At 38.9% G+C, this 16,994-nt stretch overlaps 1 protein-coding gene across 3 annotated transcripts in view; it reads left to right on the top strand.

The window, feature by feature from the left end:
- PDGFRB (platelet derived growth factor receptor beta) overlaps positions 1-16,254 on the top strand; it is a 179,243-nt gene extending 162,989 nt beyond the window's left edge. For 2 of the 3 annotated variants that reach the window (XM_044281126.1, XM_044281127.1), the window contains 5 exons: positions 2,481-2,592; positions 3,628-3,727; positions 5,875-5,980; positions 8,684-8,913; positions 10,235-16,254. In XM_044281126.1, coding sequence (XP_044137061.1) covers positions 2,481-2,592; positions 3,628-3,727; positions 5,875-5,980; positions 8,684-8,913; positions 10,235-10,379 — 693 coding nt within the window. In that variant the 3' untranslated portion in view covers positions 10,380-16,254. The remainder of the gene's footprint in view (positions 1-2,480; positions 2,593-3,627; positions 3,728-5,874; positions 5,981-8,683; positions 8,914-10,234) is intronic. The other variant, XR_006387876.1, reaches the window with a different exon arrangement.
- Positions 16,255-16,994: the final 740 nt, after the last annotated feature.

Raw genomic sequence — 16,994 nt, 5'->3', positions numbered from 1 at the left:
AACAATAAAAGGCTTGAACTACTTCAGTTGGTGTGTAATGAATCTAAAATATATGAAAGTCTAATGTTTATCAGTACATTACAGAAAATAATGAACTTTATCACAATATGCTAATTTTTTTAGAAGGACCTATCCAAAATTCACTGGAATAGGTTCAGGGGTTCAAAAGTTAGCATGGGCCATAATCCTGAGGCAAGAGGCCTTCAAACAGCCCCCTCCAAAACCCAGTGGCGAGGTTGGTTTCGCCACAGGCAGTTTCCTCAAAAAAGTGCCAGACTGCGGAACACCTACCCCTTGGCAAGAGAGACTGCCGCAAGGGAGTGCTCCGGGGAACAGTTGCGGGCCTGTTTGGTGTGGCCCGCCTTCTCCCTTTTGCCACCCCACTGCCTCTTCCAGCCTGTTGCGCTGCTGCAGATCCCTCCCCCTCTGTACTTCTGTCCTCGCTCGGCTTGCCACCTTCCAGGGTTGGGTCAGTGACTTCATCGTCCAGAACCTCCTCTTCCACTTCCTCACTCTGGTCATCCTCCTGACTTGTTGACCTAGCAACCTCAGTTATTGACAATCGTGTCTTATCCTCATCATGAACCTCTTGAGACACTAATTGCGGTTGACTTATTGGCAACTGTGTCTCATCATCATCATCCATCTCATGAAACACTAATTGCTGTTCCCCATCATCTTCTTCTTCTGATTGTGGATACTCCAGAGTTTGGGAATCAGGGCAGAAGATCTCCTCATGCCCCTCTTCAAGCGGGCTTGGCAAGAGGCCCAAATTAAGGAATGGCGATGAAAGCAGCTCCTCAGAATATCCGAGTGTGGGATCACTTGTTTGCCAAGACTCTCAATGGTGGGTGGAAGGAGTATGAGGGTGAGGATTCTGTTGATCAGACTCTTGGCTACTGAGACTGGACTTTGTGGAAGACAGGGTGGTGTTTAACCGACTGGAAGCATTATCTGCTGCAATCCAACTGAACATCTGGTCTCACTGGTGTGACTTTGAGAGTGATGTCCTGCGCCGCCCTGCAAACTGGGACATGAAACTAGGTATCGTGGATGAGTGTGTTCCTTTTGCTCTGGCAGCAGGCACAGTTTCACCGCACCCAGGGCCACGGCCTCTGTGTGCACCATCAGCAGCAAGGCCACTTCTCCGTCCCTTGTTGCTCGCCTTGCGCATATTAAATGGGATATATGCTTGCAAGTATGTCACACGTACAGTAGCGCAGGTTTTGTAAGTGTATGCGCAAATAAAGTACACAGAATGTCACAGATATTTTTAGGATGCGCACATGTTAAACAGGAGGTATAGCACAAGTAATGTCGCTGTCACCACCGACTAATAAAAAATTACACTGAATGAACGTCACTGATATTTATGATGCGCACACGTTAAACAGGAGGTATAGCGCAAGTAATGTCGCTGTCACCACCTCCTAATAAAAAATTACACTGAATGAATGTCACTGATATTTAGGATGCACAAATGTTATACAGGAGGTATAGCCAAGTAATGTAGCTGTCACCAGCGGCTAATAAAAAATTACACTGAATTAATGTCACTGATATTTAGGATGGGCAAACGCTTTACAGGAGATTTAGCGCAAGTAATGTCACTGCCACAAGCAGCAAAAAATTTTTACTAAATGTCACTGATATTTCGGATACGCAAACATTATACAGGAGATGTAGCGCAGGTAATATAATTGTCCGCAATGGACACCGTCTACAGAAAAAGTACACTGGATGTCACAGATATTTTTAGGCTGCACACGCGTTAGACAGGAGATGTAGCGCAGATAATGTCGCTGTCTGCAGTGGCCAAACAATTGCAAGCTATTTAGCACAGATTGCGCTAAAAATATATATTGCTGCCATATACAACTATAGTCCTTAATAGGACTTTTGGGTCTCTAACAAATTTTTGCAATTTAGTGCAGGTTGCACTAAAAATATATATTGCTGCCACACACAGACAAATTTTGGTTCTATAACAAGTATAAAAACAAAAATATTGCTATTTCAATCCCTACACTATCTCTCCCTTCTGCTCTCCAGCTCTCCCTGACTAATACTGAGCCGAACACGTCATTGGGTGCTATATGGCACCCGATGACACGTTCCGGCCAGCCAATCACTGTAATGCCAGCAGCCAACATGGCTACGACATTACAGTGAATGGCAGTACTTACCTGCACTTTTATTGCCTGCTACACAGCCAACAAACGTGCTTGGAGGAGACTCGAGCATTGCGCTTGAGCACACATGGTATTCGGACGAACACCGCGATGTGCCGAGCATCGCGATGCTCGAGCCGAACTAGTGTTCAGCCGAGCATGCTCGCCTAACACTAGTTTTTTATTATTTACTTTTTACAACAATAGCAAACTTTTGCTTTGATTACATATCTGTTTTTAGATAATACTTTATGTGTAAACCATGTCCTTTCAAGTTTTATAACTCCTGTATTTTGTTGTTCATCATAGACTTTCCTGCCTCTGAAGTGGATGGCCCCAGAAAGCATTTTCAACAACCTGTACACAACTCTCAGCGATGTCTGGTCATTTGGAATTCTTCTTTGGGAAATATTCACATTGGGTATGATAAATGTTAATAAAAAATTGGGGCAGTATCATATTATTCGTTAGGTGCACTAACTACACCTAGGCCACCATGACAACCTGGTTATTAGGTGGTTACTGTAAGATTGCAGATACTGTGATTATTGTAATCTTTTCCTATGGTGGTAAAAAAGCATAGGCCACCATGCTTCCTCTCCCACTCACTTGAATATGACGAACAGATGTATTTACACTGTACCACAGGTAGAACATAGATGGTGTGCAGGTAAACACTGAAGAGGACATAGCTCTCGAACTAGCACCACAGCCCCTTCAAACAGCTGATTGGCTGCGGTGCTGAGAGTTGGACCTCCATGAATCTGAAATTTATGACCTATCCTGAAGATAGGACACCAATTTCATGAAACCATAATACCCCTTTATCCACAGCCAATTCTAAATGTAAGACATCTTTCTTGTTGTATACCCCTAAACCAGGCATAGAAAATGATAAATAAGACGGGCCTGTCTGCCCGTCCCCTTCCCTACCTACGTTAAAGGCCCCAGTGCAAATGTTCATCTTTTTCTCCACTCCGCACAACTTCTGTTCACAGCCAGTCCACAAACATCCAAATTGAATCTACTTGGGCTGTAGGTCTTGAGATGTAGTAGAAAAAATTGCTGCACACAGCTAATTCAATTTGCCATTAATCTGTGAGATTTATTATTCACAATTATTTCATGTTGCATACATGATCCAGTGGATGCCCATATATCAGAGACACATTGTATGAGTACCGTACGTTTCGGCCTATATCGGCCTTCTTCAGCGGTATATGATCTGGCAGCGATATATGATCTAGCTGTTCTCTTATGTGGATAACCGATGAGAGTCTTAAAACGGAACCCCTATTCCATTTTGCTCGTCATGTTACTTTTTGTCCTATAGAATATTCCCATTTTATTTTGTTGTTCATATACTGTACCACCAGTTCAAATCAATCTTTTGCACTATATACATGATCCACTGTGTTTTAATATATGATTGTACATATATGATGTATCGTTATAGGTGGAACACCATATCCTGAATTGCCAATGAATGAACAGTTCTACAATGCCATAAAGCGAGGCTATAGGATGTCAAAACCATCGTATGCCTCAGAAGCAGTGTAAGTTACAACTGATTTAGACTCCAGTAATTTTTATAAACACAAATAGTAAAAACAGTTTTGAAAAATCAAATGTTATACAAGAATATCATACACTTTAGCAAATAGGTCCTGGGTTTGAATCTGACCAAAGGCAACATCTGCATGTAGTCTGTTTTTCATGCGTTCTCATGAGATTCCTATAGACCCAATAGTTTTATTCCACACTGCTAGATTAATTGGCTTCCTATGAAATTTTCGCTGTTGTGTGCATCTGATATTAAACATTAGGTATTAGAAACAGCGGCGTACATAGAGAGGTAAGGGACCCATGGCAAGGATCAAACCAGGCCCCCCACACAGGACAGAAGGGTTTCTGCCTAAACCCTTTTCAATGACCCTTGGGCCATTTTTCCACTCATTTGCAAAAGTTGTTCCTTTAGAGCATGGATGTCAAACTCATGGCCCTCCAGATGTTGCAAAACTACACTCCCATCATTCCCTGATAGCTGTAGTATGCCCAGGCATGATGGGAGTTGTAGTTTTGCAACAGCTGGAGGGCCACGAGTTTGACATCCCTGCTTTAGAGGGTAGAGTCCTGACCAAGTTTTCACCTCCAGTAGAAGAGGAGATAATCCCAACTAAGACTGGGCCCCTCTTGCCCTTGGGCCCCAAAGCAGTTGCATGGTCTGCCGCTATGGTAGTTACACCCCTGATTAGAAATTATTAGACATTAGTAGTGAAGTGTTACTACTACTACCATGTCAAAGTGATTGACAGGTAGACACCATGATTATCCACCCCCCCCGCCGCCATTCCCCCTCCACTTAGGGAGGTGATTGCAGCAAAACCCCAGGACCCCTAAGGATAAAGCATCTGCTACTCACATATCATGTACCAAGCTATAGACATTCCCAGACAAGACCCCTGTTATCAATCACGCTCCCTCAAAAAACACAGATAAAACGTTATTTTTATTTTCAAAATACTTTATTTAAAACATAGATAAAACATTAGACAAGTCATAAAATCACACCGATTTTCTTTTTACAAACTTGGTGTCAGGATATTATAAAGCAATACATATATGTGTGTGTGTACTTACAATGTCACAGATCTCTCCACTTTTATCAGGTAGAGTACTTGGCAATTGTTGATGATCAGGTATAGGAGGAGTCACAAGGTTTAAAGTCATTATCTCTTTCGCATCCTGTCTAGCATAAGCCAAGTATCCATGTAGTACATCACTGTATATTTTCATTTTAACATCATCCGGTGAATCTCTGAGGTTTAAAATTTTACTCATTTCATCATCAAGAGCCTGAATTGTGCTCTGATGTATGGTAGGTGATGGTCTGTTTTAACTTGTTAAGCTCACTTCTTGGGATCAGATACATTTTCTCAGCATGCTCCATTATTATTTACTTGCAAAAAGGCTTGTTATTAATGGAATTGCGAAATTCAAGATTGAATGACCAAGCGCTTCTTTTTCTTTATGGTCATCCATAAAGAGCACAGCTTTCATATAGTATATTTTTCTGACGTGCTTTTAGAGGTATTCTACATTCTAAGATATTTAAAGCGATCTCTGCTATGGCCATGATTAAATCTTTACCAGCCCTGCGCAATATAGGTTTTTCTTAGCAGGGGAGGTGCTTTTACCAGTGTTTTTAAGAGATACCAGTTGCGTTGTATTCTCTTGTTGTCACTATATACAATCACAGAATGCTGGTTGTACTGTAATATTCACTTGTTAGAACCTATTTCTCAAAACGCATCTGTTCAGGAGTAGTGCCTCCTAAATCTACTAACAAATACCTATAAGGAGGCTGTGTAGCATCCTCTAAAGCTTCTAAGAAGAAGCGTGATTTCCGTGAGGTACATTTATTATTAATGGTAGGTGAGAGAACCTGTTACATCATTTTTATTGACTTAGTGTATAGCATTTTTAGAAAAGGTTCCCAGAAAAAAAATCTAATGAGACCACTTATCTCAGATGAAGTCATGTGCCTCTTGTATATTTAGTACCAGTAATTTCTTAGTATACGGCCCACATACTGTCCTTATGTTATATCCATCTAAAGTTACAATATACAGTATATACTATCATTTTATATTTTAAACTTTTGTGTCTGTTTGATGAGTAACCACAACTTTTTCTTTTTCAGCTATGAGATTATGCAAAAATGCTGGGATGAAAAGTTTGAAAAAAGGCCAACTTTTTCCAGCTTGGTGACTCTGACTGGAAACCTTTTAGCTGATGGCTACAAACAGGTATATTGTGCATTTTAATTCCTATAAACTCTGCCTGACTTATTCGCACACTCAGCAAAGACTCATAACTGTTAGCAGCAAGGGATAACATATGCAAAGCTTAAAAAAAAATTCCCAGCTGGTGAACTGAAATGTAACATTGGTTCATAAAGGACACTTTATTTCATGCTAATTTGGGATTGCTGCAGAATTTGTCATGTACAAAGCATACCTTAAAGGATTTCATTTATGATTGAACAAAAATAATATTTTCAATTGTCCTTTATTAAAAATATGGAGCTGGTTTGTCACAAAGGGTTAACCGTTTTTCTAGCTGTGGGACTGGTACTTTCACTTTGTGAATCTAATAACCCATATCTCTAAACTAATAAAAGGTCATAAACACTTATTTAGGCCACATTCTTATCAGTAAGATAAGAACCTAGCTATAATGAGTGTTTATAATGTGAGGGAGCAGAGATAAGGATTATGTCTGCTCCACAGATGACGGAAAAGATAAAGAATCCACAGGCAGCTAATAGAGCATGTCAGCTCTGTACAGAAAAAGGGATTCCATATTGTTAATAAAAACCAATTGAAAAATTATTTTTTAACTCAAAATAAGTACAATGCAATAATTAAAAAATTTCTTACAAAGATTTACATAGCCTTCAACCTTTGGGAGACATATGACGTACCGATACGGCATGATGTGCTGGTACTTAAGGACACATGACGTACCGGTACGACATGTGTAGTTCCGATCACCGTTGCGCGGCGGGTGGTGATCGGAACTGGGTGCCTGCTGAAAACAATCAGCAGGCACCCTGGCACAATGATCGGGACACCCCCCTTCCCCGTATCGGTGATGGCGCAAAATCGGGGCCCGATGGCATGGAAGGCAGCGCGATGTCTTCCTTAGGCATCGGCGCTGCCTTCCGGTGAAGAGCCTGTGAGACATATTTCGTTTTGTCACATCCGTGACAACCTGCTCTATAAAAATACCACATGATATAACCTGTCAGATGAATGTGGTAAATAACAAAAAATAAAGACGGTGCCAAAACAACTATTTCTTGTTACCTTGCCTCACAAAGTGTAATATAGATCTGCCTTCCAAAAACCGTATGGCATTCCTTTCCTTCTGTGCCCTGCCGTGTGCCCGTACAGCAGTTTACGACCACATATGGGGTGTTTCTGTAAACTACAGAATCAGGGCCATAAATATTGAGTTTTGTTTGGCTGTTAACCCTTGCTTTGTAACTGGAAAAAAATTATTAAAATGGAAAATCTGCCAAAAAAGTGAAATTGTGAAATGTTATCTCTATTTTCCATTAATTCTTGTGGAACACCTAAAGGGTTAACAAAGTTTGTAAAATCAGTTTCAAATACCTTGAGGGGTGTAATTTCTAAAATGAGGTCACTTTTTGTAGTTTCTACTCTAGGGGAGCATCAGGGGGGCTTCAAATGGGACATGGTGTCTAAAGGGTTAAACAGAATTAGCTGTGTGATCTGTATGAAGGACAAGAGGTTGGGTGACATCATATTGAAGGGTGACTATGTATACAATTACCTTCTGTCTTTATAAGGAGAAGTTTCTCGTCAGCATTTATTATAATGAGAGATGCCTTTCTTTCTCTATAAGGTACTGCTATTCTGTAATAAGAACTCAAGCTATTCTTGTATGTATGTTTGAAAGTATATAAGGCCCTGTACGACAACAATAAATAGAACTGTTATTGACATCATACTGTATCTGTCATTGACACGTTCTCCAGACGTCTGTCTTCGGGGACACAGAAAGGAATCACGGTGCATAGAGAGAAGGATCATATTCTTTCAGTGTCAAGAAACCAGTCCAGCAAAATCTGCCTTCCAAAAACCGTATGGCATTCCTTTCCTTCTGCGCAATGCCGTGTGCCCGTACAGTAGTTTACAACCACATATGGTGTGTTTCTGTAAACTACAGAATTGGAGCCATAAATATTGAGTTTAGTTTGGCTGTTAACCCTTGCTTGGTAACTGGAAAAAATATATAAAAATGGAAAATCTGCCAAAAAGTGAAATTTTATCTCTATATTCCATTAATTCTTGTGGAACACCTAAAGGGTTAACAAAGTTTAAAAAGTCAGTTTTGAATACCTTGAGGGCTGTAGTTTCTAGAATGGGGTCATTTTTGGGTGGTTTCTATTATGTTAGCTTTACAAAGTGACTTCAGACCTGAACTGGTCCTTAAAAAGTGGGTTTTTGAATATTTCTAAAAAATTTCAAGATTTGCTTCTAAACTTCTAAGCCTTGTAACATCCCAAAAAATAAAATTTAATTCCCAAAATGATCCAAACATGAAGTAGACATATGGGGAATGTAAAGTAATAACTATTGTTATAGGTATTACTATGTATTATAGAAGTAGAGAAATTTAAACTTTGAAATTTGCAAATTTTCCAAATTTTTTGTAAATTTTGTATTTTTTTATAAATAAAAATGAATTTTATTGACTCCATTTTACCAGTGTCATGAAGTACAATATGTAACAAAAAAACTATCTCAGAATGGCCTGCATAAGCCAAAGCTTTATTAAAGTTATCACCACATAAAGTGACACTGGTCAGATTTGCAAAAAATGGCCTGGTCCTTAAGGTGAAATGTGGCCGTGTCCTTAAAGGGTTAAGTATAAACACAAATGTGATGCCAAATAATGTGATTTTTTTCTGTGTTTTATAGAGATACAAACAAGTAAATGAAGAATTTTTAAGAAGTGATCATCCTGCTGTCGTTCGTGTGAGGCCTCAAGCAACTAAAATAAATAATCCAGTCTATGAGGGAGAAAGTATTTCAAATATTCTATATTCAGCAGTACAACCAAATGACAGTGAATATATTATCCCTCTGCCTGACCCTAAGCCCGAGGACTCCGATAATGTGCTGAATGAGAACTCAGAAAGTCGACCAAGGTAAAGCAGACATTTAAAAAAGGTTTCTATAAATATAAGAGAAACAAATCAGAGTCATTTTGGGGATCATTTATTTTACTGAAATACACCTATATTATAGTCGCACCGCTATCTGCGACTTCTCCCTGCTCTCACGCCTGGAGTAGAATTGTGAGCGTGGCGGGGAAGGGGATGGGCCGACAGGCCAGTCTCATTTATCACTTTCTATGCCTGTTTTAGGCGTACAAAAAGGTCTAAATGTAAGACAGCAAGGAAGCTGTCTTACATTTTGAAGAGTCTAAAAACCCGGTTTAAAAAAAAAATCGGGCTGATTATGTCATCACAAAATAGCTAGTCCAATATATGAAACAACCTACATTGTAGGATGCAGGATTTCAGGTTAAAATAAACAGTCAGGTAACGCTGATCCCCTACGTCTAGGATGGTGGCTTGTCCAAGTCAAGCCAAATAAGTAAACACTCAGCGTTTGGGAATTCATATGAATTTATATCAGTTACATGTTAAAAATACCTGATAGCATGTTATTTTATGATGATAGATTCCCTTTAAAAAGGACCTGTAACCTCTCCTGACATGTCTGTTTTAATAAATACTTGCATTCTCCTTGTAAAAACTATTCTGGAGCTATGACTCTGGTGTTGTACCATTCCTTTATTATTACTTCTAGAAGTTCTGAATTTTGAACAGTTTGCAATAAAGGTCCAGATGGGTGTTACCACTGTAGTTGAGGTGTGTCCCTGCACAGTCTGACATCATCCAATCAGTGTTGACAGTGTCAGACTGTGCAGGGACACACCTTAACTACAGTAGTAACATCCATCTGGACCTGTATTGCAAACTGCTAGAAATGTATAACTTCTAGATGAAATGACACATCATAGAGCCATAATAATAGATGATCCAGAATTGCATTACATGGGGAATGCAAGTAGTTTGTAAAACAGTCATGTTAGGAGTGGTTATAGGTCCAAATTAACCATGCAACCTTCAATCATTATCCAACAAAGTGCATGTAGTCACTATAGCCAATCCCTACTTCTGCTTATGCAACCCAATCTCCTCTTTATTACTTTGTAAGATAGTTTCGGTAGGGCTCTCTAACTTTATCATGTTTCACATTTAAATTCTTTAGCTTTGGTATTTGTATTGGAATATTTTTGTTTTTATCACCCGTTTGCATGTGATTGTACAGTGCCATAGAAGAGGGTGGCACCAGATATTGATAATAAGTACATATTAAGAATATATTCTTTCAGCTATCTTGGAAACATAGATGTATTATAAGATAATAGTTTATTCATGTCATGTTTTTAATACCCAGCTCTACACTGCAAGAAGGAAACACATCTTCTACAATTTCCTGTGATAGCCCTCTAGGGCAGCCAGAACAAGAGGTCGAAAGTGAAGTCCAGAGTCATACCCAGGAAGCTGAGCAGGTGCATCATGAGGAGGAGAGCTTCCTGTAGAAGATACCGGCAGCAATAATCTTACTTCACTATGGAACATGGTACAATGTACTGTATGGAACAGATATTCCAACTTTATGCAATAATATCATTTGGGACTTCTATGTTGTGAAGACCAAAAATATCATCCCTGATCAAAGATATGCTCCAGTCTTGGGCACATCCACAGTGCCAGAATATACCAAAAATTAAACTTTTCTGGTCTGCTATGAGATCTAAGTGCAATATTTAAAAATGAACAGCAAATTGATGCACTGAAATGAGGAGAAGACCATAAGAACTTTTTAAAGTGCTTTAAACAGATGCCTAAAGTCCATAGAGTCATCTATTTGGTGGCTACAACCAAAATATCCTTCCGGTCTGGGTGAGCCAGTTTTACCAGGAAGGGAATAGACAGTTGATCTTTTTTGCACGCCTAAGTGTCTCCACTATTGCACGAGCGTTGCACATTTGTAACCTTGCAACTATGTATGTTGCTCAGGAGACTTCAACAACCATAACTTCCTTGGTCCCTCGATCTGGAAAAACACAATCTTTACAGCAGAGTGATGGCGATCAATTATACGTATAGCTACATCTAGGGTTGAACTTAACACTGCGACATTTAACAATTGCCAGAAAGGATCCATAAACTTGGAGCCAGATGCATTGAAGTTTAGGTGTAGCAACCTGTTAACCAGGCTCAAGTACAAGCATATTAGTACCATGGCTGGTACCATTGTTGCCAGTAGACCAGATTGCTCTCAGTCTGTATCTGACTATATATATACATATATATATATATATATATATATATATATATAACACACAGTTTATATATATATATATATATATATTTTTATTTATTTTATTTTTACTCAGCGCTATATATACTATCCAAGTTTGTGAATATAATGGTGACGGCTGGACCGTACTCCAAAAAATTATGAGTTGAAAGTGATTATCACAGAAACATGCAAGCCTTTTTTCAGTCTGTGACTGACATGTCAGGCTATGCTGTACTATGCCTTTATCTTTTACTTGTATTTAACATTTGCTACAATTGCTTACATTTTACACGCATACTGAAAAAAATATACTGATGTCATGACAATATACAATAGTTTATGTAAGAAATATCTATATTGTAACTACAAATGCAAATTACACTGCCAGTTATGTGTACACTGACACCACATAACACTTATAGAGGGTAGACAGCAAACACTATATATCAGATGGCTTGCAAGTGACAATCATGAACATACTAGAGCATTTTCAATGTTGTGCCAGGACAGAACAGCTTTATAGAAAAGTTCCCTCTAGACTGATGCTTGTAATGTGGACTCTTAACTATGTAATTTATAGTATTGCTGTCCACGTATGTGGCAGAATTGCAACCCTGCACCTCATAGCTTTCACCGGTGAAATATATGGTACAATGCAATGTTTCCACATCAAGTTGAAAGAATCCTCATAAAACTATGAACTTCTACATGGGTACGATACACATTCCTTCTATCTGAGGTCTTCCACTTGCCTCCATAAATTTCCTTGTGTCATGTAATATGCAACTTTCTCCTTACTACCTTGACCACATAAATGGTCAAGTTACTGCTCACTCACATGTCCTGTTGCAGTTTTAGTCATAATCTAATTGCTTTCAGGGTTTTCGTTTGCCACTTTCTTTAAATCTGTTTCATCAGACTGATGTGGCCACTCACTTGTTTGGGGTGATACATCCATGCTCAGTTCGAACCAGGGTCCATATATCAACAGCAGTGACAAGAAAGTCCTATTCTGATTAATAGGGTCATGTCCGATATACTCTCAGCTTTGTATGGTTGCTTTGGCAGATGTAGGACACAGCAGGTACAGTTTCTCCACATCCAATGCGTGGTTGGGCATGAGATTGCAACTGGAGGAAACTTTAAGATTTGACTTTAACCTTTTTGAGTTTAGTCTGAGTAAAGACTGTTTTATATGGTGTGGCCTGACTACTCCCTGTAGCAATAGCTGTTTGGTTTTGTATCCCTAGACACTATTAGGTGGCCATTTTGATTAAATGATGGAAACCTACATCCAGATATGCCAATCCACTCTGTAAGTCTCAGCCAATCAGTAGAGTTGAGAAAAGTCATGTGACACAACTGCAGTTCAGCTCTGATTTCAAAGAGACATGGAGGCCATCATTGCCCAAAATGTGTGAGAGGAATTGTTTTTATTATCCTCTCTTTAGCACTAGGGGCTGCTTAGGGTTTACAACTTGTCCCACTAGTTAAATATTTAACAGGTTGTTGTAGTAATGCCCTGATCTCATGAGAACCTGTTCAGATGTGAGGTCCCTTTGAGGTGAGACACAGTTTTGACCACCTCCCGGCCAGGAAACAGCAGAGTGCTCTGGCACTCGTTGTTTCAGTAGCTTCTATTGCCGTGCATGAGAGCTATGGAAACATTGTTGCACAGCAAGCTATGCTGTTTCTGAGTTAGGGAGACACCATAGCTTTCTGTACTATACTATTTCCATGGCTCTTATGCATGGCAATAGAAGCTACTGAAACAGCACTGGAGGGCTCTGTTGTTTCCCGGCCGGGAGGTGGTCTAGACTGTGTCTTATCTTGCCTTAGTAATGGCTAGTTGAGACAACCCCTTTAATACATGAATATGAATCATGCTTTTTCTGGTCAAGAATAAGATTTGTTCCTCCAGTGAGTCAGAATTTCTTTGCACACTGACTTCCTGTGAAGAACACTGTGAAAAAATAACCTGATGACTCTCAGAAGAGTTTGAGTAGTCTCTAATATTAATGCATTTTTGCACCCAGGAACTAATGCTGAAAAAAAAATGAGTTACATATTCTATTCTAACGTGCACATTGTAGACCTTAATATGGAGGTTGTTCCCTGTTTTAGAAAATGTAGTGAGAACCACAAAGTGGAGTTATTAGTACTTGTACACATGACAGACACAGATGCAGAACCAAAAAGTTAGGACTCCAGTGCATAACAGTGTCTTCTTATGTCACAACAGGTCATTTGGGCTCCTAGTACTATTCTTCCCTCAATGCAGTAGCTCCATAAGATAGCACCCAATGACACACGCTATAGCCCATCTGAAAAAAAAAAAAAAAAAACTCCATATGATATTGGGAGCATCCAGTGGAGCAGCAGAGCTCAACTGGGACGCTATATGGAGCCATAATATACCTGTGTGCATGAGCCCTTACCAACCAGAGATAAAAAAAACTACTACATTTTTCTATGACAGTGATTTGATTAGTCACTACAGGCAGCTTCTTAACTTATTCTTTGCATTAGTCTTGATTAAAGGAGCGTTGATATAGACTTGTGCTTTTCTACTATTTTTAATGGTACTTTGTCAAAATCCAAGTTTCTATATTTTTGTTGGCTATGGAGAACTGTATATGTTTGTATCTTTTAGAAAAGACAATGTGTGCCATATTATATTTTAAGTATGTATTCACTCTATAGCATTTTAAATACTATATCATAATTTACAATATTATCAAGAAATCGTTAAAAGAATATAATACAAATTATAGGTCACACTATACATGATCTTTATGCAAATAGAGTAACATTAAAGTAAAATGGGAAGAAAAAACATATGTGGCAATAGTTTTTACTTTAGCATAGAGTAATGATTGCTCAATTCTTACAACAGGCAAAAAATATTGTGCAATAACCCACAATGTCTGGGGACTGTTCTTGTACTAGGGTTACTGTATACATAGAGCTCAATATATTTTACAACTTGTTTAACTACCCATTAAAATCATGACATCCATAAGAATCCAGATTTGTGTTTACTTCTATTTTCAGATTCAATGTTTTTATTTTCTACCACCCTGATCACAATTCTAGTAAATTAGTGATAAAAGATCAATTTCTTTACAGTACATTTACATTTGATATTGAATGTTCAGCAGTGATTATAATAATAAAAAAGAGACAAAATAAATCCAATATACTGCACATGCATAAAACTTTTCACAACATGGATGAATAAAGATTTATATTTATTGGAGTGCTGACTCATGTTCTCAGGCAGGGCATCCTCAAACTAGCGGCCCTCCAGCTGTTGTAAAACTATAACTCTCACAATGCCCTGCTGTAGGCTGATGCCTGTAGGCTGTTTGGGCATGCTGGGAGTTGTAGTTTTGAAACAGAGACTTAGATGGAAGAGGGCCTGACACCCTTTCCCCTCCTCATCCACTTTGATCAATGGGAGAACACACAGCTCAGCTCATTCAGTTTGATTAGCTGAACCTAGTATCCTGGCAAGGCCACTACACAATGGGTGGGGCCTTCTGCTACCTTTTCCATCCATGGTGGGGTTAAACGGTGTAGAACCCCCACTGATCTGACATTGATTTGATATTGATGACCTATCTGAGTACCAAAAGTTCCTGTTCAGATATGGGCTAAAAACACATAAGCAAAAAAAGATGGAAAATGCAGTGGAAACACTGGAAAACATACTGTGTAGCTGGTGATTTGATTCCTCTATCTCTATAACAAGGTTTAAAGGGGTTATTCACCTTTGGGGACCTTTTCTCCAGACTATCTAGGGTGCGTTAGGTCTCCCCGCATCAACATCCGGTTTGACACATGCCACGTGGCTGCTGCATCAAATGAATGGCCAAAAGAGTGACATGTTACTGGGTCACATGATGCATGGATGACATGTCACTGCTGCTGCCAGTCATTGGCTGCAACGCCATGTGACTCGCACCATACCAGATGTAGACCCATGGAGACCCAAGACCTGCAGTGCCTACGGGTGAGCAATGTAGGGATCAGTTAAGTATTACCACTGCTAGTCTGGCCACATAGAAAAATTCCCGGGGTGAATAACCCCTTTAAGCACAGGAAAGAAGTGTTGTCACAGGGACCTAAGTGGCAATAGGCAATTTTATTAAGCCAATTAGTGGTAGTAGTATTAGTATTGGAAATTATATTTGCTTTAATTCACTGAAATGTATTATTGAATGTTAAAAGTATTTGTGTAACAATCAAAAAACTATTTAAAGGGGTTTTTTGTTTTATATTTATTGATGACCTACCCTCAATATTGTTTAACAAGATCAGATTGTTGGGGTCTGACAGCCGACGCCAGAAACAACAGTGGACAGAGTCAGAAAGAGGAAGCTCAATACACTGTATAGTGGCTGTGCAGGGGTACTGCAGCTTATTTAAATGAATGTTACCCACATGGCCACTACACAGTGTACTACAAGAGCTTACTGTGGATAGATCATCAAAAATCGTAAAAACCCTTTTAAAACTCATAATATGATTATTCTAACTAAAGAGAACCTGTCTGCTCTCCTGATTGGCTAATAAAACCAGAATTCAAGTATTTATGACATACTTGCATTCTAGTTTACTAAAACTGACATGTCAGGAGGGCAGACAGGTTCTCATTAAAGAACATCCTTTATTCATCAATTATCATAAATATGCAATTATCACATCATTGACACATGGTTAAAAAACTGGGTTTTGTACACAATAATTATGTAAATTCATTACTAATTTTGGAGTATTCTGTACTGTATACTTGTGCTACATGTATGTGTTTTTTATACTACTATGATCAGGGCAATTAGAAAAGAACACATTTCTGTCTTCAAAAACATAAACTAAATCCAATTGCCATAATTATACTGAACTCTATGCATAACATCTGTATATTTTTGGGATATAAACCTAATAGTAATAGAAACACCATATTGCAAAAAATAACTTTTTGTGTCCCTCCTTGTTGCATCTACAGTACACATTCTATATTGTTTGTATGTCTGCATCTCTGTCACAAGTAAAGGAATTATTCTGTGGATCAAAGTTTTATAATAAAGTAAATGATGTACTGAGTCAGTGAGCTTTAGTTGTATAGGGCCTAGTTCACACTTCAGTGATTTGGTCAGTAATTTCCATAAGTGATTGTGAGCCCAAATCAGGATTGGAACCTACACACCTGTTCTGTGTTTAGAGCCGCACCTGGTTTTGGCTCACAATCGCTGATGGAAATCACTGACCAAATCATGGAAGTCTGAATTAGGCTAAAACAGCATGAAAAGTGAATAACAGCATTACAGTATTTGTAGGAGCTGCTTGTGAAAGTCAATCCATAGGAAATATAAAATGACAAAAATATTACAGTATGCTAATAAGGCGACATGAATTCATGCAAATCCTTACATTAACGTTTTGGGGGGGGGAAATCCTCCAGTTTGTGACATATTTTGACCTCTAAACATGTTGATAACTGGATGATGCCAACGACAAAAAGTCTTAAGAGCAGAAACAAAGAATAAAAAAATCTATGGATCTTATAGAAGCATGTATCATAGTCTTTAAAGGGACTATTTCTATTTCCTATGTTAAGCATTTATAGTATGTCCAGGGACGGAGTGGGAACTTAAAGTGGCCCTGGAAAAAAAAACGAGAAGTGGACCCATATTGTAGGGAAGGTCCAAACTGACAAAAGTCGGGGCAACACAAGTGGGCAGGTTCAGCAATACCATATAGCAAAATAACATCCCAGCAGAACCATATTCCAAAGTGCAACATAATGTATTTCCCCAAGAGCTGTTTCTCTGTGGTAGCCATA

Source organism: Bufo gargarizans, chromosome 2 (genome assembly GCF_014858855.1).
Source record: "Bufo gargarizans isolate SCDJY-AF-19 chromosome 2, ASM1485885v1, whole genome shotgun sequence".
NCBI classification, from domain to species: Eukaryota; Metazoa; Chordata; class Amphibia; order Anura; family Bufonidae; genus Bufo; species Bufo gargarizans.
The sequence above is the reverse complement of the archived record's forward strand: the minus strand, read 5'-3'. Positions and strand labels throughout refer to the sequence as shown.